We start from the raw sequence: 23,955 nt of genomic DNA on the forward strand, positions 1-23,955 counted from the left end.
CTTTATAGCACTGAGATACCTTCTTCTCTCTAAACCCCCTAACATCAAACACGCGCACACACACACACACACACACACACACACACACACACACACACACACACACACACACACACACACACACACACACACACACACACACACACACACACACACACACACACACACACACACACACACACACACACACACACATCACTCCCCTTCAGGTTGTTTTGAAAAATGAGTGACTTAATGTCTCTTGTCTTTCTGCAGAGTGACCAGTGATGCATGAGAGGCCAATCAGAGTCAAAGAGCAGACGGTCAATCCAAAGAGCCGAGCACTGTCATGGAAGACACTGAGGTATCAGAGAAAGGTAAAATGTAAAACTCCACTAATAATTATTCATGAATTATTTATGATAAACACATTTTCCATCCGATTTTAGAAATAAAGTACTACAATTTTACACATTACTTTTTAAAAGTTTAGGGTCAGTAAGATTTTTGTAAAAAAAAAATTATGAATTAATGAATAAAATTATTGGTTTTATTCAGCAAGGATGCATTAAAAGTGACAGTGAAGATTTCTATTTCATATAAATGCCATTCTTTTGAACTTTCTTTTCAACAAAAAATGTGCCATGGTTTCCACAAAAATATTAAATATTTCAACATTGATAATAGTAAGAAATGTTTCTTGAGCAGCAAATAAGCATTTTAAAATGATTTCTGAAGGACCATGTGACACTGAAGACTGGAGTAATGATGCTGAAAATTCAGCTTTGACATCACAGGAATAAATTACATTTTAAAATATATTAAAATAGAAAATGGTTATTTCACAATATTACTGTTTTTACTGTATTTTTGATCAAATAAATGCAGCATTGGTGAGCATAAGACTTTTTTTTTCCCCAAAACAAAAAAAAATCTTATCAACCCCAAACTTTTGAATAGTAGTGTATATTTTTAGTGTATATTTACAGTAAGCAGTAAGTGAAATATGTAATATGTTATGAAATATAATATGAAATATGTTTTATGAGATACATGCATTTACTTAATGAAGTGCATATTATTAGTGCAATTATTCCTATGCTTATTTTCAAAGCTGATAATGTTTTTTGTTGAGCTGAGTTTTTCTTTTGCTGCTTGTTCCGTATCGATTGTAAAAAGTCATATATCAAATCATATATCAAGTCATGTATCAAGTCATATATATATATATATCAGTTTCCCACTTTTACAATGTCAAGCCTCACCATAACAGTATGTGTGTTGTATGAGAAAATACATTTTCCTTGCAACTGCTCCCACTTGGCATTTATGAATTAGATTTTCCGCATGAAGAAACCACTGCATATGGCCTTCAGTGAGATGCTGGACTGATTTGCACAACAGTTTCATAGGAACCCATAAAACATACCAATTTAGAGCTGCACTTGAAAGCACAGACCATTAATTACAAAGAAGAGGGGTGAATAATTCATTATGCTTTAGTCACTATAGGAGCAGCCTGAGGTTGGATTTGTAGTGATGGACAAAAGGGCTGGAAGAGAAGCTTTTAGCAAATGTTTCAGCCTTTGCTGAGAAGAAAGTGTGCAGAATAGAGCCTATTGGACATGTATGGGGAAACTCTTAAGTATTCTGTTTTCAATAGGAGCATATAAGTGGCTGCTGAGGTGCAGTTTGTAAAGGCATGTAGTATTTACTGTGATGAGTGCTCTCAGGATAAAGATGCAGAACAGACCTCCATTTCAGAGCATGTTTACCACAGAGATTAGACCTTCATGATGGACATGCCACTCTTCTGTACATCAATAAAGCCTTGTGGTTTACACACACCCTACCCTATTGAATGGATGGATGGATGGATGGATGGATAGATAACCCTTTCTCAATATCTCTGTCATTCTGTCATGTTTGAGTAAATGCCATTTAAATTGTAATCAGTGAGAAATTGCGTATTGGATATTTCATATCGAGTCAATTCCTGGCATTTCGATGAACTGGTCACACAGATGTAAAGCATACAGTTTGCACACATACAGTGAGGAAAATAAGTATTTGAACACCCTGCTATTTTGCAAGTTCTCCCACTTGGAAATCATGGAGGGGTCTGAAATTGTCATCGTAGGTGCATGTCCACTGTGAGAGACATAATCTAAAAAAAAAAAAATCCAGAAATCACAATATATGATTTTTTAACTATTTATTTGTATGATACAGCTGCAAATAAGTATTTGAACACCTGTCTATCAGCTAGAATTCTGACCCTCAAAGACCTGTTAGTCTGCCTTTAAAATGTCCACCTCCACTCCATTTATTATCCTAAATTAGATGCACCTGTTTGAGGTCGTTAGCTGCATAAAGACACCTGTCCACCCCATACAATCAGTAAGAATCCAACTACTAACATGGCCAAGACCAAAGAGCTGTCCAAAGACACTAGAGACAAAATTGTACACCTCCACAAGGCTGGAAAGGGCTATGGGGAAATTGCCAAGCAGCTTGGTGAAAAAAGGTCCACTGTTGAAGCAATCATTAGAAAATGGAAGAAGCTAAACATGACTGTCAATCTCCCTCGGACTGGGGCTCCATGCAAGATCTCACCTCGTGGGGTCTCAATGATCCTAAGAAAGGTGAGAAATCAGCCCAGAACTACACGGGAGGAGCTGGTCAATGACCTGAAAAGAGCTAGGACCACCGTTTCCAAGGTTACTGTTGGTAATACACTAAGACGTCATGGTTTGAAATCATGCATGGCACGGAAGGTTCCCCTGCTTAAACCCGCACATGTCAAGGCCCGTCTTAAGTTTGCCAATGACCATTTGGATGATCCAGAGGAGTCATGGGAGAAAGTCATGTGGTCAGATGAGACCAAAATAGAACTTTTTGGTCATAATTCCACTAAACATGTTTGGAGGAAGAAGAATGATGAGTACCATCCCAAGAACACCATCCCTGCTGTGAAGCATGGGGGTGGTAGCATCATGCTTTGGGGGTGTTTTTCTGCACATGGGACAGGGCGACTGCACTGTATTAAGGAGAGGATGACCGGGGCCATGTATTGCGAGATTTTGTGGAACAACCTCCTTCCCTCAGTTAGAGCATTGAAGATGGGTCGAGGCTGGGTCTTCCAACATGACAATGACCCGAAGCACACAGCCAGGATAACCAAGGAGTGGCTCTGTAAAAAGCATATCAAGGTTCTGGCGTGGCCTAGCCAGTCTCCAGGCCTAAACCCAATAGAGAATCTTTGGAGGGAGCTCAAACTCCGTGTTTCTCAGCGACAGCCCAGAAACATGACTGATCTCGAGAAGATCTGTGTGGAGGAGTGGGCCAAAATCCCTCCTGCAGTGTGTGCAAACCTGGTGAAAAACTACAGGAAACGTTTGACCTCTGTAATTGCAAACAAAGGCTACTGTACCAAATATTAACATTGATTTTCTCAGGTGTTCAAATACTTATTTGCAGCTGTATCATACAAATAAATAGTTAAAAAATCATACATTTTGATTTTTTTTTTTTTTGATTATGTCTCTCACAGTGGACATGCACCTACGATGACAATTTCAGACCCCTCCATGATTTCCAAGTGGGAGAACTTGCAAAATAGCAGGGTGTTCAAATACTTATTTTCCTCACTGTATACAGTGACATTATGGAGTGACCTCACCGCCTCTTTCCTCCCATATACATGTGGAGGTAGAAACACAATACCAGTTTAACAACTTTTATGCTTTTTTCTGATTTATACTTATCAGATCATCCCATACAATCTCTCTGCTCACTGTCTGTTCTCACTTTCTTTGTCCACCAGATGTCAGCGTTGCAAAGAATACATTGCCACTTCTTCATTGAACAATAATTTTAGCTGTATGTCTGAGTGAGAAGTGCCATGTTTCTGGCAAGTTCTCATTTTGTGAGGTTTTTCTCCTCTCCCACTAAGGATAATTTATGATGATATGTAACACTGCTACCTTTCCCAGTATTGTGAAGAATATTAACTTGCCTTAAATCCAGTAGGTACAATAATGTATACACACACACAAATCTGTAATCATTTAATCTCATTTGACTCTCATGTCTTTCCAAACCTCTATGACTTACTTTCTTCCATGGAACACAAAAGGAGACATCAAACAAGTCTGTTGTGAATGTTCATTTCAGTAAAATAAAGATTCTATATTTACAAATGATCTTGAAGATGACAAAAAGTGTTAAATGGATAGTTCACCCAAAAATGAAATTTACTCATTTTGTCCCAAACCTGCATGACTTCCTTTCTTCTGTGAAGTGTAAAAGAAGAAATTTTGAGAAAGAAAACGTGTTTTGTCCATACAATGGAAATCAGTGGTAACCACAACTGTTTGGTTCCCAGCATTCTTCAAAATGTCTTCGTTTGAGTTCCACAGAAGAATCAAAGTCATGCAGTTTTGGAATAACATAAGGGAGAGTAAATGATGAGAGAATTGTCATTTTTGGGTGAACCTTCCGCAACACTTTATTTGACAGTGTCCTTGTCACACATTGTGTCCTTGTGTATAGTGGTAATAGTAAATTAAGCACATATAGCAACTAACCCCTAACTAAACCCTATCTCCATATTACATGTTGTTAATTAATATTACACAGTACTTAATTGGATAATTACACTGTAACAGGACACCTTAAAATAAAGTGTAACTGTATAAGCAGTATTCCTGAAACACAAGACGAAAGTAGTTGAAAAACACCCTGATGACTTTCAGCCTCTTTTGAGATTATGAAGTGCACATTTGATGCCTTTCTCATATTCGTGAGGTAATGTTTTTGTGGTATAGTATCGAAAAATGAGAAAATGCTCACAATATTCAAATAGTCTTGTTTAGTCCATGTTATTTTGCCACGAGATGACAATTTTATTTCAAAACTTTTTCAGAGAAAAAATAGTTTCACCACCATTACCAACTGAAGTAACCTTTGAACAAACTTTCAACTGTGTGAACGTCAGTGTGGAATTGTGTGGCGTGTTGACGGCTAACTCATTAAGGTCTAAATGAAAGTGATGAGATGTGATTTTAGACCGCATCTGGAACAAATGGCCCAGGCGTTGCCTGTTCAGTCTGGCCAATTTCGGAGGCCTGTACCAACCCACATTCCCCGCCCCCACCCACCGACAAGGCCAGCACACACACAGGTTTAGATCTGATATTTATTTCATCGAGCTTGTGTACGCAGTTGGTCTGATATGAATGTGATTCCACGCTTTGATGCAGAGACAGATTGTAAAGTGTGATTTTATTAAATCCTTCATTAGGATTCATCAGTGAGATTGGATCAGAAAAAGGTCACTGTGCAAATTCGGCCCACTCACCCCCCAACAGCACCCCTCGCTCTTGCCCTCCCTCTCGTTTGCATTCACTCTCTCATTTCTCTCTCATTTGCTCTAGTTGGGGGGTTGGCCGCCGCTACTGAAACGAATTTGCTGTGAAAATGGGGAAAAATGAGCATTATGGGCTGGCGGAGGAATACAAGGTGAAAGTGACATTATCTCCCCCTCCACGTCTCCTCCCTCTCTCCTCTTTCCCCTCCTCCTCCTCTCCTTCCCCATTTCCGTTCTCCGGTGCCTTTGCGGGACGATGGTGCCACAAATCATTTGTATGCTCTCATTTGGGTCTGCAAGCCGCGATGGTGCTTACTGCTCACGGAGCAGATGACTTTCAGAAGGGGGGGAGTAAAGGGGGAACGTCTATTTTCTGGCACATGAAAACATCAGTTGGAGTTGGAGCTGAAATTGAGAGGGAAATTGCTCACGCCATATGTCATCTTTCGCTGAGGTCTTTTTTTTTTTTTCATTGGGTGCATGTTATGTATGCGTCTGAGCGAGCAGTTTGCTTGGTGTTAATTGTTGTCATCAGAGTGTAATGTGTGCTCTAATGGGAATGCCAGTTTATCTGTATCTGTAGACCTGCTGGAGTTTAGTGTATTAAGGCACTAAAGGTGATGATACACAGGGCAACTTTTTGAGCAATGTTGCCGTCAACGGGCAACCAGATGAGACACAGGGCCCATGACCGATCTAAATGATCCAGATAGAAATTTATTGCCCATTTTCAATGGGAAAGTGCCCAAGCAACAATTGCTCGGCAACATTGCCCAGCAACATTGCTCAAAAAGTTGCCCTGTGTATCATCACCTTAAGGGTACTAAGGCATAGGATTAAGTGATCTCTCCTCACATTTACTGGAAACAGTGGCTTTGGTATGCATCAAATATCAATTGTCGTGAAAAAATCAGAACTGTCAATATTACTTTTGCCCGGTTGATCCTCTTCTGCCACTCAATCTAACAAGGATCAGAAGCATGTACAGTATGGTGGACTGCCTCTGCTTTCTGTCGATTGATTCATGGCAAAGTCAGCGTGTCATATACACCAACAGATAATAACATTTAGTTTATTTTAAGTGTGTGCTGCAGTTAATTATTTAGTTAGTTTAACTTTATTTGTCCACCAATGTGGAAATTCTCCTTTGGTTTCTCATAAAAAACAAATTTATACATACACAATATGTCAATATAAAAGTTATTCTCACAAGGAATTGCTTACCCTTCATTTAATATTCCAATTGCCACTGGTATAAAGTCATCAGCCACTTTAAATGCTTAAGAGCTTGAAAGCAGGATGGATTCTGATTGGCTGTCAATGTTTTCATTGTTCATCAGCTGGAAAAAAATCGTTCTGAAAGTGATTCCAATGATATCGTTCCTCTGTTATCATTTTAGTTGTGTTTTGGACTTTTCTCAAAGAATTAGAACAATTATGTGAGCGGGCCTTAAAACTGAGAGGAGGTTATTATTTCTTAGCTTGACCCATTCAAAATGCTTTATTTATGCATTTATTGTTCCAGTGGTAGTGCTGCCCTTACCAGCAGTTAAACATTTTAACGAAGTGAATATTATGTTATCTGGCCCTGCATGCAGCTTTCAGGTGCTCTATAATGCACAGTTTTAATTGGTTCATTAAAAAATTGACAGACAGGCAAGATCTGGGCCACAGTATCTCATATGCAATGAGTCCGTGCCCCTTCACTTTTGGTTTAATGTGAAGTTTGGTTTAAGCCTTAGCAACAAAAGGGGAAGTGTGAGTGTATAATCCCTCATAAGTCTTTGAATGTCTACTTTCTATTTTCAAGAATCCCCTTCTTCTCCCCCATATAGACACAATTCTTCCAGCACACTGGCTGTATTGCCTCTTGTGCCCAAACTGATCAGCCTATTCCTATGAATGACATTACTGACAGGGATTATCACCTCTCTTTCACTCACACACTCACACACATACTGTTTGCACATAGACACATTGCTTGAATACTCGTCTGTAGTTCTCAGATAGAAATACACCTGACCAATGATGCGTGATTCATCGGTTACAGTCGCACGCTCTCGCACATGTAACACAGACATATGCGACCGCATGAACACACATGTATGGATCATTCACACACTGTCGCACGGCCTTGCCCTGAAAAGCATGCATATACACACATGCATACACTGCAAGTGTGAAATAAGACTCATGCCCTAAAGCAGACTTCTGCACTCTCTATGACTGTTCCAAAGGGACCTCCATCTGTGAGATTCAAATGCAATATTTTTTGCCAAATGAGACAACTGTTATTAAAAACCACACTTATGAGAAATGTGTGTGTGTAGACAGGTATGCATGCATTGTACATGTCCTATGTATATTTTACATTCTCTGAGTTGTGCTTCCTTACACACAAATGAGTTTTCTATTGCATGCCCGTTTATGGAAGTCCGTTTCCACATCAGAGTAAAAAAGATAATTGTGAGACGAAGTTTAAAATAAGAAATTAAGTCACACTGTGAGATATAAATTTTAAATTCAGTAAAGTTGTAATTGTGAGATGTAAAGTCACGATTTGATATATATATATGCGTGTGTGTATATGAAGGGGCATCCATTAAATCCCACACTGCAGTGGGGTTAAAGTGTATTGAAGGATCATTTCTGCCTCACACTGAATTTCTTTTAAATAATAATTACTATAAGTAAAATTAACTAGATTATTCTTTTGCAAGTAAATTTCACTCATGGAATCAAGTTAAACAAAATGATACATACACACACATATGTATATGTGTGTGTGTGTGTGTGTGTGTGTGTGTGTGTGTGTGTGTGTGTGTGTGTGTGTGTGTATCATTTTGTTTAACTTTAAATTCACTTAATTTGTCTTTGTAAAAGGAAATATCACATGCAAATTTTTTAAGTATATATCACATATGGAATTAAGTAAACTCTACTTAACTAAGTTAAGTGAAAGTAACAAAGAAAATAAGTAATTTTAACTTGGCTAGTAAAAGGTTGAGTAATATCTATTTAGTTGACATTTCCTTTGCAGTATATTTCACTCAAACACTTGGATATAACATTAAATTAAACCACACTGTTGAAGTATATGCTTTACTTAGAAATATCTAAGTAATTAATACAATAGATATTGTGTGAGACACCTACAGCCTTGTGAACGCAGAGACCTCAATTCAATTGGTAGACAATACACAATGACAGTAACATTTGATGGATCGTTTTTGTGTTTGAATGTGTCATTTTGAGTAGAAAATTAACTCCAAATGTCACAAAATGGCAAGTTACTAATCCTAACATCAAAAGCAATGATAAAACAGTGTAAATACAGCTGGAAAACAGTGAAAAATCAACCTCATTAATTATTCAAGGCACAGTGCATGATGGGAACACCAGTATCAGAAAAGTTGAGTAATTTTACTTAGTTTTATAACGCTGATATTTACACTTTCATTTCTACACGCTTGAATTGAGTACTAATATAGAATTTACTTAGTTTTTTTATTCTTGCCTGAACTAACTTTTTCATTTAAATTACATTGTTTTTTTTCTGTAGTATTTACTTGACCACAAAATCATTTTTATCAGTGTATAGTAGGGATATATGTGATTTCCGTGGTCTTTATATTGGAGGGGAGGAGTTAAAATAAGAGGACTTGATGATGTCTGCAGAAAAGGAAAGTCTCTTTTTATTTGGATGAAGGATTATTAAAACTTTTTATTTATTATTTTGGAGTAATGTACACCAATGTTTTGTTCACAACAATACCAAGAATGCCTATCATTATTTTTATTTTATTCTTTTCATATTGACTTAGTCTGTTACAATAGAACTGAGGACCCCAGTTCTACTTTCTTAAACTAGCTGTGAAAACTTTTATGAAAAACCAATTTGGCAAAGCCTAGATATGGCCATAAACCATTTCGCCTCTCCCTTTCGATGAGCAAGAAGTGAATAAAAACTGCTGATGGTCCATGAAGTTCCACTTCAGTTCAGCCACTTTAGAAGATTTATCTAAACTCAATTTTACTATTTTAATTCGCCTATTTATATTTTAAAAGCATTTACTGTATTGAATTCAGGAAATTCCTAATAATAGCTTGGCTGTTTTAAAATCTCTCCTAACACACTTGTTATGTTTTTCCACCCATTCTTGGCTTGGCAGCTAAACAGTATTGCACCGTTTTCTGCTGTGTGGAACATAGCATGTCTTTATAGCCTATGTCTTATCTGCTGATTATAGGACCGTACAGCTCTAAGGACTGATGGTTGAATGTTTAAGGTAAAAAAAGATAAATTGAAGGCTGGAAGGTGTGAGTTTTCGTTTCCTGCATCTTTGGACAAGGGTAATGGACTGAAAGGTTGAAATCAGAATGGTTTGCTGAAGAGAAAAGTAAATAGCTGAAGTGTTACATGTATCTGCCCATTCCACTCAACATCTACTCTCCTTTCTTTCCTTTCCCATTTCATTCATTTTCCCTCAGCTGTTTTTGAAAAGAAATATTTAATGTGTGGGCGAAAAAAAAAAAAAAACATGCAGTTCAAATATGCTCTGGAGTGTTGCAACAGTGAAAGCAAAAATTATACTAATCAACTTTGCAGACCAAAAAAAAAAAAACCCCAGTTGTCTGTAAGTACACATGCGGTGGTCCGCAATTGAACAACTATTGAATAAGTGATCTTGTCAAGTTGACCACATCAAATAAACCCATTGCAAGGCCTGTTGCTTTCACAGCGACCTCCTGGCTGCCTTATAAAGTTTCCCTAATTCGGAATATGATTAAAGATTACGTATGTGGACAAGTTCGAACAACTTAACTATTGAAAACAAAGATAACATGATAACATTTGAACCCCACTAAATCTAAATAAAGATTTTTTTTAATTTAGTCTCTGACAAGACAAAATATATATATTTAATAGATTTTTTTTTCCCCTCATGAATCGTGAGCCCAAGTTGATCGTGAAGACCATTGCAACCAAATCCTTCTTCCAAATCCACCAGTCTGTAGGAATGACCCTGCTGCTGTTTATAGCATTTAGGCAAAAGATGATTGTGTGTTTTTGGTACTATTTCAGTTTATGAGAAGCAATATGTGAATGTTCAAAAGATTAGGGTACAAGAAATGTCTAGTTTCATCATTACCACCACAGGACAAATCGTGCATTGCAGAACCGGCACTGAAACTCACTCTTGACCTTTCAGTCCTGGCTCCTGATAGAGGCCAGATTGGCCCCAACTAAGGGGTCCAGGACTCAGATTATCTCTCCATAATTACCTTGCGAAGATGAAAGGAAAGAACACGCTGTTTTGCCTGCCTGCTGATATACATGCCGACCCGTGTGTTCCAACGAAGGCTTGAGAGTAGTGTTTGTATGTACGCGTTAATGGCAGCTCACTTGTGTGAGTATTTTTCCCTTCCCAAGTCTCCTGAAAGCACTCTGCTAAAAGCCCCTTGGAGCTTCTGGATGATCAGACACTAACAACCCATTTAAGAGCTCGCCTGCTTCCACAGACATTTCTCCTTGCGATCACACGTGCTGTGTATGTGGAGCTCGGTCCATTACGTTATGATACTGCAGTTATACAGTATGCCGTGCATGCCATTTTGTGGGCCGTACGGCGTGTTTTGTGCTACCATGCTGCTTCAAATGGGCTCTTGAGAGTGAACAAAGTCCTTCACTTCACATGGTACACATTACGTGGCTCCGCATGGAGTGCAGGGTTACTTTACATTGTAAACATAATCAAACTCGAATATTTTCAAGTATTTACTGTATGGATCACAGGTTTGGTGAACAGTAAACATTTAAATTATATTTCACTTTAATAACTTTGATTAAAGTAAAACGTTCTGTCATGTTCTGTAACAATCAAGTGTTTTATATTTAGGTTATACACTTGTGATTAAGTACTGAATAATATTAATTAACTACATGTACTCACTATAGGGTTAGCTTTAGGGTTTGGTTTAGGGTTAGTTGCATGTAATTATGCATAATGTATAGATATTACTATAGTAACTGCATGCAACGTGTAAAAAGGACACTAAAATAAAGTGTGCGAATATTGCTTGATTGTTACACATGCCGTTTTTCATTAAAGTTATTAGAAATGGTAAATGTAATATTGTAATAAAATGTAATAAAAAAGGAAAACTACTGACTTGAGAGTCTACAGGGGCTTTCTCTATGATATGTGTTTATTTATTTATACTTCTTACGTGTCGGTCACATCATACAAATTTGGTGGGTCAAAGTTGATTGAATATTAATTTTAAAAAAAAACTTTTTTTCTACAAAATAATACGTATTTTAAAACAAATTAAATAAAGAAAACATTTTAATACAATTTATAGTTTTTTCCAATTAAATAAGAAGTGTGTTTTTTTTTTTTTTTTTCTTTGCAAGCATTTAATTCTTTTGATTCTCTTCATTATAATATCAGGGCAGTTGTATCACCCTGACCTTTGGACCTTCTGAATGCGAGCAAATCCCTGCATCTGTGTTCAAACATCTAGTGAAAAACTTTCCCAGAAGGCATGCATATTGATGTGGTGTTCAGGTGTCCACATACTTTTGGCCCTATAATGTATATTTCCATAGCGTGAAGAAGACTAAATTGTCGCATCATTCAAATAATGTGTTCCTATCCCATCAATTCACTGGAAATGATGTTAGTACTTCAAGGTTCCAAGTGATTCTGCTAAAGACCGTAAAACCCATCTGCACCTTTTATAGCTGAATGCAAGACTCCTCAAGGAAAGGTTTTCGCCTACAACAGCTGTGTTTATGGCATTTTTCATGTCACACCACCACTGTGCATGTATGTGAGTGTGTGTGAGTGTGCATACAAGTGCATGAGTGTTAGAAAGTACACCTGCTCTGGAATGAAAAAGTCCCTTGTCTGCAATTTACATGCAAATCAAAACACATCCACTTTCCACCACAGCGATGCATTCTGGGATTGTCAGTTTCCTCTGGCCCGTGCGGGTCAAGCAGAAGTTATTGTGCTTATTTGCCACATTAAAACAAATTAAATTGCTCTCAGTTCTTTCTCCTCCCAGCAAGACCCAAAGAGATTTTACTCATCTGTCCACACTGTGAACAAACCGAGGGGAGAAAATGGCCAATTCTCCTATTTAACCTCCGTCGCCATATTTATATAGCTATTTAACTCGCGCAGGCCTGTGGTTATGATTTGATGGTTTTTTGCGTGATCCCACGCTCTGAATTATAGAATATCATTGAAGAGTCGAGTTGTTTTTCATCTTTGTTGTGAGGCGTTATTTGTTCCCCCTACAGTTCCACATCACTGCCTCTGATTGAACAGAAGGGAAGAAAACTGTCAAACTATCATGGATCTCTCTCTCCCGCACTTCATTTATTTTTCTTTTACTCTCTCGTGCTTTAATATACAGTAGTATCTCTCTCATCCACACACCCTCTCATTCTCCTTCTTGTCGATTTCCCCAGTGTGCTCTTAAACTGCTAGTGTAATTTAAATACGGAGCTCCGCGTTAGCGGGAGGCACTTTGCCTCTATGATGGGGGAGAGGATAGCAGAACAATAAGGCGAATGAAACGGGGAGGGTGGAATGGGAATTGGCTTACATTATCACACAGCATCTAAAACCAGAGTGCAGAGGGCTTCAAACACAATGCGCACTAACAGCCCTGCCCTTGAATGCTAAGCAGACCTACATAAAGCAGCACAAAGAGAGCAATTTGTGTCCCGTTTTGTTTCGTTTGGGCGTTTTTCTTGCAATTTCACTCCACGGCAGAACTTTATTGCGGAACGAAAAGAGATTCGACATCAAAATGCACAAAGCATCAGAGGCCGAACATCAACGGGGCCGCTCAGAGCAGGGATTGGCTGGGAGATTAGAAATGTATGGCTCTCTCGGCACGCAGTGGCACCTGCGTGTGTGTTGTACGAGGGCCAAAACCTTTCTGCAAAGTGCTGCGCTGGAAAGATAACTGGAGTGTTTTGCCTGAGGGTCTTGCTGTGATGAAGCTTTTCCTTTGCTTCTGTTCCGTCCCCAGCTGTGTGTTTTTTGGACATTTCAGGAGAACGGTAGTCCTTTTTTGTGCCTTGTCGAATCAAAGCTTGTCTGTTTTACAGCATCAAAAAGTGCCACTGATCTGTTCTTTTCTTCTGACGGGTGTCTGGGTGGTCCTTATTTTCCATGATAGTATCTTTACTTCTGTTTTTTTTTTTTTTTCTTCTCTTCCTCCCCTCCCCTGCTCCTCTGTGGCTTGTTCGGCATTATGAGTAAGAGTCACTTTGAGATGCTGACCTGCTCAGTATTGATCGGGGTCGTATCTCCTTCCCAGTTTCACTCAACTAGACCTCATCAATAAACCAGATCTTCTTCTTTTTTTTCTTTTGCATTATATTGTTGTATTGTACTTTTTGTTTTGATTATTTTATTGATGTTTTTTCACTCTATTTCAAGGTGGTTCTGGTATTTATGTTAAGTTAAAATAACAGATCCTCAAAATGATGAAGACTGGTATAGTTAGAGAGGCATTCTCCTCACCATCATCACAGAATGGCTGCTTGCTTTGATTTCAGCTCTGTTTCTCTTGGCCCTCATAATTATTGATCTGGAAAATGTATTCTCTTTCTCTCAAGCTTCCTGCTTGTTTCATTGTACAGTCTATATGGCCCTTCTGTCCTAGTGACACTAATACTTCCTCTGAATGATCCAAAAGCTTAGATTTACAAATATACTGTTACCGAACGCTGGTTCACTTTTTGAAGTCCAAAATAATCTCTGTGCTACCTCCTTACCCTTGTGTTATACCCACCATTATCTTGAAGAGGATGTCATTTGTGGTGTTACTACGACATGTACAATATAGTTAATGATGGGCTTATGGACATGACCAAAGGCCTTATAACATTTGAAGATTTAGAACTCAAAAGAGTATAGAGCGGACATAGGATGTAGAAGTCGTGATCTTGTGTTAAGCATACATATTTCTGACAGGTGTGCTGTGGTGCTCATTTGGACAATTTGGTTTGTAGACTTGTAATTTCCTGATTTGTTACGCCAATCTTTCCTGTTATTGCTACTGCCAAAACATTCACAAACATGCTGCTGTGAACATAAAATATGTTTCAAAAGAACATTCACAAACATGCTGCTGCTGCAAATATAACATGCATGAAAATACCTGTAGCAGATCTAGACGGGTGGAGCTGGGGGAGGTGGAGGGTTCCTGATAGCACACTGCAAAACTGCTTACAGCAAACGAAGACACAATCAATTTAAAATTTAAGCAGCAAGCTCATTGGCTGCACAATCTGCAGAGTCCAATCAGCTCGAGCCATGTTAGATGATGTCATTGTTTGCAGATTGCTAGAGTTTCCTGCCTGAACTATATATTATTGAGGTGGTTAAAAGGCCAAAGCAAGCAAGTATAAATAATCAGTTTACAAAAGAAATTCATGAGTTTTTCACTGGTCTTCTTCTCTGTAGCGGGTATAAATGTATAAATGGACACTCTCAGAAGAGTTTATTTGCATTCGATCTCTGAACAGGATGTAAACTAGATAAGGTCACTTCCCACACTTCCAATCTGTGCATGATTACATTTCTCAGTATATGATATATATAAAGGGATATGATCTCACTGACTCACCATATGGTGGGAAGTAATCTCTCTCACTGCTGATTGGACAAGAGAGTGGCTTCTGTAATTAGATTAGATTAGAAGAGAGATGGGGGGTTTGCCTTTGATTTTTATTGACTTTTTAGACTAATTAACTAAATAATAAACACCCTCTTCAAAGAACAAATGATCAATCATAAATATACAGTTCATATAAACTGGGGGGAAATCATGTCAAATTAGAGGGCCTACTTATTTTTAACTAGTGTAAAATGTAAAGGTGGCCAAGAATGTTATATGATGACCAAATTCTTTATATTTCTCTATTTACTTCTATAAATTCCCCTCTCTCTCTCCCTCTCTCCCTCTCTCCCTCTCTCTCTCTCTCTCTCTCTCTCTCTCTCTCTCTCTCTCTCTCTCTCTCTCTCTCTCTCTCTCTGGAGCATATGTCAGGGGAACAGCGGAGCTAATTAGTGACTTGTATTGTATTAGTCTTACACTGCTGTTCGGCCTGACTGTGGGTTCTGTTGTCTGCAGCAGGAGGTCTTTCATTGCTCTTAATGGGGTTTACCTCTCTCTCTCTTTCTCTCTCTCTCTTTCTCTCTCTCTCTCTCTCTCTCTGCTTCATTCATCAAATCTACCGTACTACCCCCATCCACACCTCAGACAGTCTTCACTCACATCCATTGACACTTACGTCCATTCAGAATAAATTACCTGAAAAAAAAAATCAGTACTATTATCCTGTAGCTACTATACAAAGTTTTGGGAGTGACAGTTGCAGTTAAATTATTCTTGTGTGTGATGGAATAGAATAAAGAAGTGACAGTGATAGTGATAGTTTGTTCAGGCAAAATTCAGAGTAGAGCATCTCCTCCCTTTATAATTTGACTTGGACTAACTTACAGAAATGTGGAATTAGAATGACAGGAAGAGGAATTTACTGAATTGCAATTCAACATTTGTAATGCATTCTGGGAAATGAAGTGTCCTTACACCCTAGTCCACATCTATTATTCTCTCTGTCCGTAAGGCTTTTAAACCTTTTTAGGCAGTATAAACACAATATTCATAATATTCTTGACAAAATTTACTTTTCTATGTAAAATTATATTTATATTATATTTATATTAATTCAACTTGCTACCTTTCAAATAAATTCTGAATTCTGAATCCCTTATAATGCCGTCTGACAATGTTAAGTACCTGATTTTTTTCGGGAAGGAATTTGGTTGTAGAATGCCGTTGTCACTCCTGTAATAAGCAAATGGTGTGTGTACAGAATAAGATTAAGCATGATTTCTTTTTCATAATTATGGCCCACTCCTCAGATTTCACTCAGAGGAAGAGGAAGGAATAGAAAAGCAGCAGTTGTCGTGTCGGCAGTCTGTCCTCTTCCTTCCCCCTCTGGATTCAAACACTGAGCCCGGGGGAAGATATGCGAGCGCACATGTCAAAAGTCACTTCACCCAAGGGGCCACACTTCTCCAAGCCAAGCTGTGTTTTTTTTTTTTTGACAAAAGCAATGACAATTGTCCTTTCAATGCTGCATTAATTGCATTTGAGCTTAACGCCATGCTCATACAAAGAGGCAAAAGCACAAGTTTGTATCTTTGTCTCAATCTGTTGAGTCTGTTGTCTCGCAGAGGATTTCCCTCCATATCATTCTGTCATTTCTTCACATTTATATTCTTCTCCTGGCTTGTGTGTTCAATACAGGTCTGGTCACCACAGCAACTGAACTATGACCTGCCTCCACACATATGAGCACATCCTATCCTTTGTTTCTCATCTCCATAACCCTACATAATCTGAACCGTCTCATTTCCCCTCTTCCTTGCAGGGAGTATCGTGGTCTTGTAGGTGTGTTTTATCTGGTAAATAAATGGCAAGCAGACCAGCTGAAGGCTGAATGTGTATTAATATTGATTTAGTTGTTGAAGACGTATCTAACTCCTTCCTCATCACAGATGAAATATAATAAGTCCAGGCCAAGCTTTTTAACGTGGGCTGCCTAATATAGTATTCAACTTTAATCTTCATGAATTTTGAATTTGGCTCTGTGGTCGAAAATGCTGAAATTTACATAACCCCGCTGACCAGCTCATGTTTTTTTAAAAAAGATCAGGCTTTATTTTCCCCTTCTCTTTCTCTTCCACTTTGACAATCAAAACCGTCGTTATAATATTAAACAAGGTCATTTACATTTCGCTGCTGAATTTAATGGCGTTGTATTGATCCTCGGGTATCACGCTACCCTCATTAAATCACTAAAGGAGACGAGGTGCTCGCACACACACGCACTTTCCTCGGCTCCTCTGATCTGTGCTCTATTTATGATGCGCTTGTAAAGGTATTTACAGATTCCTGGAAAGACGTTTTTAAAATTGAAATGAGACACTCTGAAGGCGAGTGAAAGAGTGAAAAGCTCTGGCGCTGCGCTCCCATGCGCACACACGCGCACCTATCATGTCAACCTTTTCAAACGGCAACAGACTCTTTCCGCAGGTTGGTAGGCATGTTGTCATGTTGCTATGCTACCTGAATGTCAATATGCAGGCAAAACAGAAAAGTGATGGACATCTGTAGAGTGTAAGAAGGAGAGAATTCCCCTTCGTGTTCTTCATTTTCCTCTCTTTTTCCTTAAAGGAATAGGTCACCCAAATGAGGGTTCTGCATAACAACTTCCATATTCTGTAAAACAGGTGGCATCGCTTCCAGTTCAGGTATTTTGTATGTGAGAGTGAGTGAGCAAAGATAAGCATAACCAATGACCCTCGCATATGTAGATTGATATCTAAAAGTTTTTTTTTTTATTAGGGGCCAAGTACCAAAGGTGCGTATCACCTATTGTAATCGTTGGAGTTCTTATTATTTTTATTCTTCCGTTTCTTCTTCTTCTTCCACTCTGGAAGTCTATGGCAACCAGAGGTGGGTAGAGTATCCAAAAACTGTACTCAAGTAAAAGTACAAGTACTTATAGAAATATTTACTCAAAGTAAAAGTAAAAGTAATAATCTTAATATTTACTTGAGTAAGAGTAAAAAAGTATCCAATGAAAAAACTACTCAAGTAGCGAGTAACTAGTTACTTCGGATCATATAGGCCTATATATATATATATATATATATATATATATATATATATATATATATATATATGAAGACTTCATGATGCAAAAGCCTCTGAGTGCCATCTGAAATTTTCTCATTTTCTCAGAAATCATTTTTATCAAGCTCGTATATTTAAGTTCAGTAATTTCACTTTAATGACAATGAATAGGTAGGCTATTTTTCATTGCCATTTAAGTGTGAACATAAACATACAAGCTTGATAAAAATGCTCTTTTAGAAGAAAATTTCAGATGGTTCTTTGAGGCTTTTGCCTCTGAAGTCGTCATATATATCAAATGATATTATTTAGATTTTGTTTATTTAAATGACTATTATTATCAGCTATCTTTGCAACAAAAACAGAAGAGAGACGTAAGCATTATTTCTGCCATCTGTATAGCTCGAAAATCATTGCCTGTCCTCTGGTTTGTATAATAGTAACTTATACAACTACATTTGGATTATTAGACAATTTCGAAATAAAGTGAATCTGCAGAGTGTTGCATTCAAAGGCATGTATTGACAGAGAAGAGTTAAAAACTCTTCACATGTGCTCGCGCTCATGACTGCTACTGAACATCGGAACACAAAAAACAAAACAAATAAAAGTACATCGACGGATCTTCTTCTGACTGTTCTCCAAAATATAATCAAATGTATATTTCTGCAAGCATGTTTAAACTGGTTAACTGTGTCTACGGCAGGCAAAGGCATTCGTTTTCAAGTCGAGTTCGCACGCCACTGCGCAACAATACACACAATACCAACAACACTGCGCAACAATACACACAATTAAAATAAAGTAACGAGAGGAACGTCGCCCAATGTAACGATGTAAAAGTACAGTTTTTTCATTAGAAATGTACTCGAGTTAAAGTAAAAAGTACCCACATTCAAATCTACTCTTAAAAGTACAATTTTTCTAAAAAAGTACTCAAGTAAATGTAACAAAGTAAATGTACTTCGTTACTACCCACCTCTGATGGCAACCCATAGAACAGCTTGCAGGAAAGTTATAAAATTTGGTACACAGATAGAGGGCAGTCTTAACTGTCTCCATAGCAAATTTGGTGTCTCTACCTCAATCCCTCTAGCACCACCAACGGTCCAAAGTTGCACTCATGTTTATGCTAATAACTTTTGAACCGTAAGGGCTAGAAACAGGTTTTTCCCCTGATTGATCTTGGCTCAAGACTGTTCGATTGCACCCTATGTCATACCTACGTCATTTTGACGTCATCAAAACCGTTTTCGTATACCGCTTCGACAAAGTGGAGGCATGATGCCAAAATTACCCTGAGGCTGTATCTCTGCAATGCTTTGGCATATTGACACCAAACTTTGCATGTGTCATTGTCACCTTAATCTGACCACAACATCAAGTTCATAACTGCGCCACCTATTGGTCAAAAGTGGTAAATAATTAAATCATATTACTAGTGACTGTATTTATGATTTTTCAGCCATTTTGCCTAAAATGATCTCACCATGTCTTTAATTGCTCATTGTTGCAATTGATCTGATGCTCCCAGCCATGTTGGCATGACTTATCAGCTTTGTGCTTAGCCCTGATCATTTCTGCTTGCAGCTATATTTTTTCTTCTTCTCACTAACATTTAGATATTCAAATCGAATAAAATGCCAACAATAAAAAGAATTAGGTTAGCTGATTGCCTTAATAGTCCATATTGGCATCAGTTCATACTGCCGTTAACACTTTAACCGCAAGCAGATGTGATGAGACCCGTTTTCCTGTTTGTTCATGTCAAGTCAAGTCACCTTTATTTATATTGTGCTTTATACAACATAGATTGTTTCAAAGCAGCTTTAGAGTGATAAGAAAATGATGCATTTTCTGTTGTTCAGCTGAAGTCAGTTCAGTGTTGATTCAGTTCAGTTTTAAAGATAATCAATTATTAAATTGGTTTCACTTTGATGGTGCCTTTAACACATTCTGTTGACTCTTAAGTAATGTTACACCTACATGTCTGCTAACTCTCATTAGAGTGTTAGTGGAGTATTAGAAGACTGTAAAGGTTAGGGTCAGAATAAGTTGACATGTAGTTGCAGTTACTTATAGTCAGTAGAATGTTTGTTGGAGGACCATCACAATAAAGAGTTAGCAGATATTAAGCAGACAGTCTACTAATACTCTAATGAGAGTTAGTTGACATGTAGTTGTAAAGTTACTTACAGTCAAAAAATAAAAAGATGTCATCGTCCAGGGCTGCATTTCTCAAAAGCATCGTGAACTAAGGTGATCATAGAGACCATTGGTGCATTGCATTTATTTGATTAAAAAAAACAAACAGCAAAAACAGTAATATTGTGAAACAGCTGTTTCCTGTTTTAATGTATTTTAAAATGTATTTTTCCCTGTGATGCAAAGCTGAATTTTCAGCATCATTACTCCAGTCTTCGGTGTCACATAATCCTTCAGAAATCATTCTAAAATGCTGATTTGCTGCTCAATAAACATTTATTTTTATTATTGTCACTTTTTATCAATTTAATGTATCTTTGCTGAATAAAAGTGTATTTTTCTTTTAAACAGCCTTACTGACCCCAAACTATTGAATGGTAGTGTAAGGTACTAAATGTAAGTCTAAATTTTAGGTCAACTGTTCCTTTAAGAGTACTGATGAAAGTAGATGTTCAGTCTGTAAATAAATAAAGTGGTCACGACAGTGCTATTAGGTACCATACTGCAGTGGGTGTAGTTGTTGGGGGAACTTCGATCTAGATGATAAAGGTGGCTGTGATCACGGTCGTGATCTACGGTATGAGATTCTTGGTTAAGCATGGTCTAATGATGGACCATGTCATGTATGTGCACTTAACCAAGCCCTGTGTCAGATCCACTTATTTGGATTAATTAAAAAATTACCATGAGCAGAGAGTCATTAAAGTCATTATAGCTTGATGGGATGTGAAAATCGAACAGCACCATTAGAGGAGAGGAGAAGGATGATTTACTGGTAAACAGAGGGATAAGTTAACTGTAGACTAAGACTGACAAGCCTCAATTAATCACGAAAGACAAGATCAGATTTACAGCAGCAAGCACTAAAAAAAAAATGCAATTGTTTTTTTATTAAATGTAAGCAAAGATAGGGGAAATGTGAAAGAACACATACATAAACAAAGAAAGTAAATCTATGGTCATTTCTTCAACTCTTTTGTCACAGGGTTTGATTTTACTTAGCATTATTTTTTTTTATAATGAAGGTCACATTAAAACGTGGACATTTTTTTACCATGCCATATTCTTCCTACTTTTCACATGATTTTATGTTTAGATTTTATTGTTTTACCCTTGTACACAGACATTTGATTGAAATCCATTATGCAAATGTGTACTTTTTAAAACTGTATTTTTTTTAAATGTACAAGTTTTACATTTTAAAAATGTAAAGGTGTACATTTTAAAACTGATACAGTATGTAAAATAACGATGACAACCCTAACAAAAAAAAAAGTAGGTTCCCTCTAAATAAACATAAACCATTTCAATATTTGTTGTGTTAAAATTATTTATATTAATGTATTTTAAATAGCAATTGTTGAGCTGTAATTTTCACCACAACAATTCATTTAGTCCCTAATAACAGTTTTTTTCCCCCTTTGAAAGTTAGTGTACTCGTTTAACAATGAAACAACAGAGTCAGTGATAAAATATGAGATGTTACGTGTGAATAAATCAAAGATGAATCAAGGTAAACATCAATTGTGAATGGAATATTTTTATTGTTTGTCATTTCCAATCGAGCTGTCATTTTGTCAAATTACATAAAAAAGTGTGCAAATATTATTCAATTGTGTATATTTATAAGAAACATAAAATGCAAGCTATAAAATTTCCATAGAAAGACAAAAGAGTCTGACATTTTATTCCAAAATGTTAAAATGTCATTTCTATCATTAAACATAATATATCTTTTAAAATGTGCTGTAAATGGTCATGACTTTCAGGAAAATTTACAAATGCATGTGACGCATACACATGTACACTTGTTATTAGACAAAGTGAATATGACTATTTTTTTGAAAAATACTTTTTAAATTATAATTCCTGCATAAAACCTTCCAAAATGATTAACGACATAAAACATGCCAGTCTGTACTCCTACTTTTCTTTTTAGTCATGTTGCTTTCTGAGTTGGTTGTTTTGCATCATGGATTTCAATCTCATTTTATGCTCTAAATTATCACTTAATGAATTTATGGCTTGGTTTTTGAGAACATTGGCTCCCTAATAAGATTGTTAGTCTGTCGAAAAGCATGCCACACTCATTATGTTTTCCAATGGCGTGATTAAGTTGATTTGCAGAGCAAATCCATCAAAAGGGACAGGGGCATATACAAACCAATACACATAACACGCTATAACATGATTATATGATTTAATAAGTTATTAATGTAGTACACTGCGAAAGTAAAGTCATAAAGCCTAGCAAAAGGAACACTAATACAGGAAAGCCGATCGGCGAGCAACCATGCAGAATGCATTTTATCATTTGTATACTTGCTTAATTCAATTCATAAGCTTTCCGTACATTAATATGAACAAAGTAAGCAAATAACTGAAAAGTGAAATTGTTCAGTGGTGCTGCACCTAAACATAAACTAACTCAGGGATGTGAAAGCATAAATCAGCCAGCATAGCGTCTCCCGTGAACCATTGTTTTTCTGATAATTAATGCGAATTTGTTTCAAATGCCATTTTTTTTCTAAGCATTGTGTAGCTTGGGATTCTATATTTTTGCAGGTATTGGTAAAAGAAGTGCATCTATAAAACTTACTCTTCAAAAGACGTTCGTATTATTCATGCTTGGCTTTGTTTCAGGGTTTGTTTTGATGTGAAACCAATTATTGTGCTGAACCTATGGCCCTATGATTTTGTGTTTTGGATTCGAACAATATTACCATGTAACAGAGCCAAGCACTCAATATATCTGTGCATAAATAATTCATGGCCATCGAGGAGGGGGAGGAGGAGGAGTGTTCGATAGATGGCATGTTGCTTTCTGTCACCCATCCAGAAGTTAACTAAAATGACAGCTTAAAAGAATGATGAAAAGAGATGTCATTTCAAGCCAAAATGCTTCACTCTCTCTTTTTCCATTCCCTTTCGCTCTCCTAGATATATGTCACAGGAAACAGCCCAAACAACATCTTAATGGTGTCAGTGTTGCCGTTATTGACCGCTGCCACCTCCTCTTAGCATCGAGTCTGTCACAAAAAAATAAATAAAAAAAACGTCACTGGCTTCACCTGTCACTACAGGACGTAGTAATGAGCAAAGGGGAAAAAATAAGAAATTGCACATCTGTGGAGCAGCAGGGGATCTTTTATGTCACAGAGACTTATGCTTTAATCCATAGCTATGTGGTACTCGCCAATAAATGGCTTTAAAGACGACAGCAGTGTTTACTGAACAGCTGCTTGCCCTTACATCTCTGCAAAACATTTTAGTGACCAAGGGTCAGTGTTGAATTTTAAAATCACTTATGGATCACCCTCAATTTAAAGGGGTCCGAAATTTATTTGCATTTGGAAAATTGGGTTTCGAAAAACATACCTTGAGTGCTAGACTTTGCGTTCCAAGTTTGCCCAATTATGTGTGGTATAGTGTCGTATATGGGCATAATGCACCTGTTTTTTTGTTTTGTTTTGTTTGATTTTTGAGCATGCAACTTGTCAAATGACAGGCTTGTTAGTCTAATGTTTTTTTGTAGAGAGTGCATAGGGATTCAATTGTTCGAAAATTGGGTTCAAATTTGTTGTAAAACACTAGAACCGACTCGGCTATTGTTAAAAGTTCTCCTTTTAGTGCATTTTCAGTGAAGAGTTCTTAATTATATC

The 23,955-nt window shown here is 37.3% G+C and overlaps 1 protein-coding gene across 3 annotated transcripts in view; it reads left to right on the forward strand.

The window, feature by feature from the left end:
- The first annotated feature begins 268 nt into the window (after nucleotides 1–268).
- Nucleotides 269–23,955, forward strand: part of myt1b (myelin transcription factor 1b) — an 86,163-nt gene continuing 62,476 nt past the window's right edge. For 2 of the 3 annotated variants that reach the window (XM_079850291.1, XM_079850292.1), the window contains exon 1: nucleotides 269–356. In XM_079850291.1, the coding sequence (XP_079706417.1) occupies nucleotides 329–356 (28 nt within the window). In that variant the 5' untranslated portion in view covers nucleotides 269–328. The remainder of the gene's footprint in view (nucleotides 357–23,955) is intronic. The other variant, XM_079850293.1, reaches the window with a different exon arrangement.

This window comes from Squalius cephalus (genome assembly GCF_949319135.1).
Source record: "Squalius cephalus genome assembly, chromosome: 18".
Classification (NCBI taxonomy): domain Eukaryota; kingdom Metazoa; phylum Chordata; class Actinopteri; order Cypriniformes; family Leuciscidae; genus Squalius; species Squalius cephalus.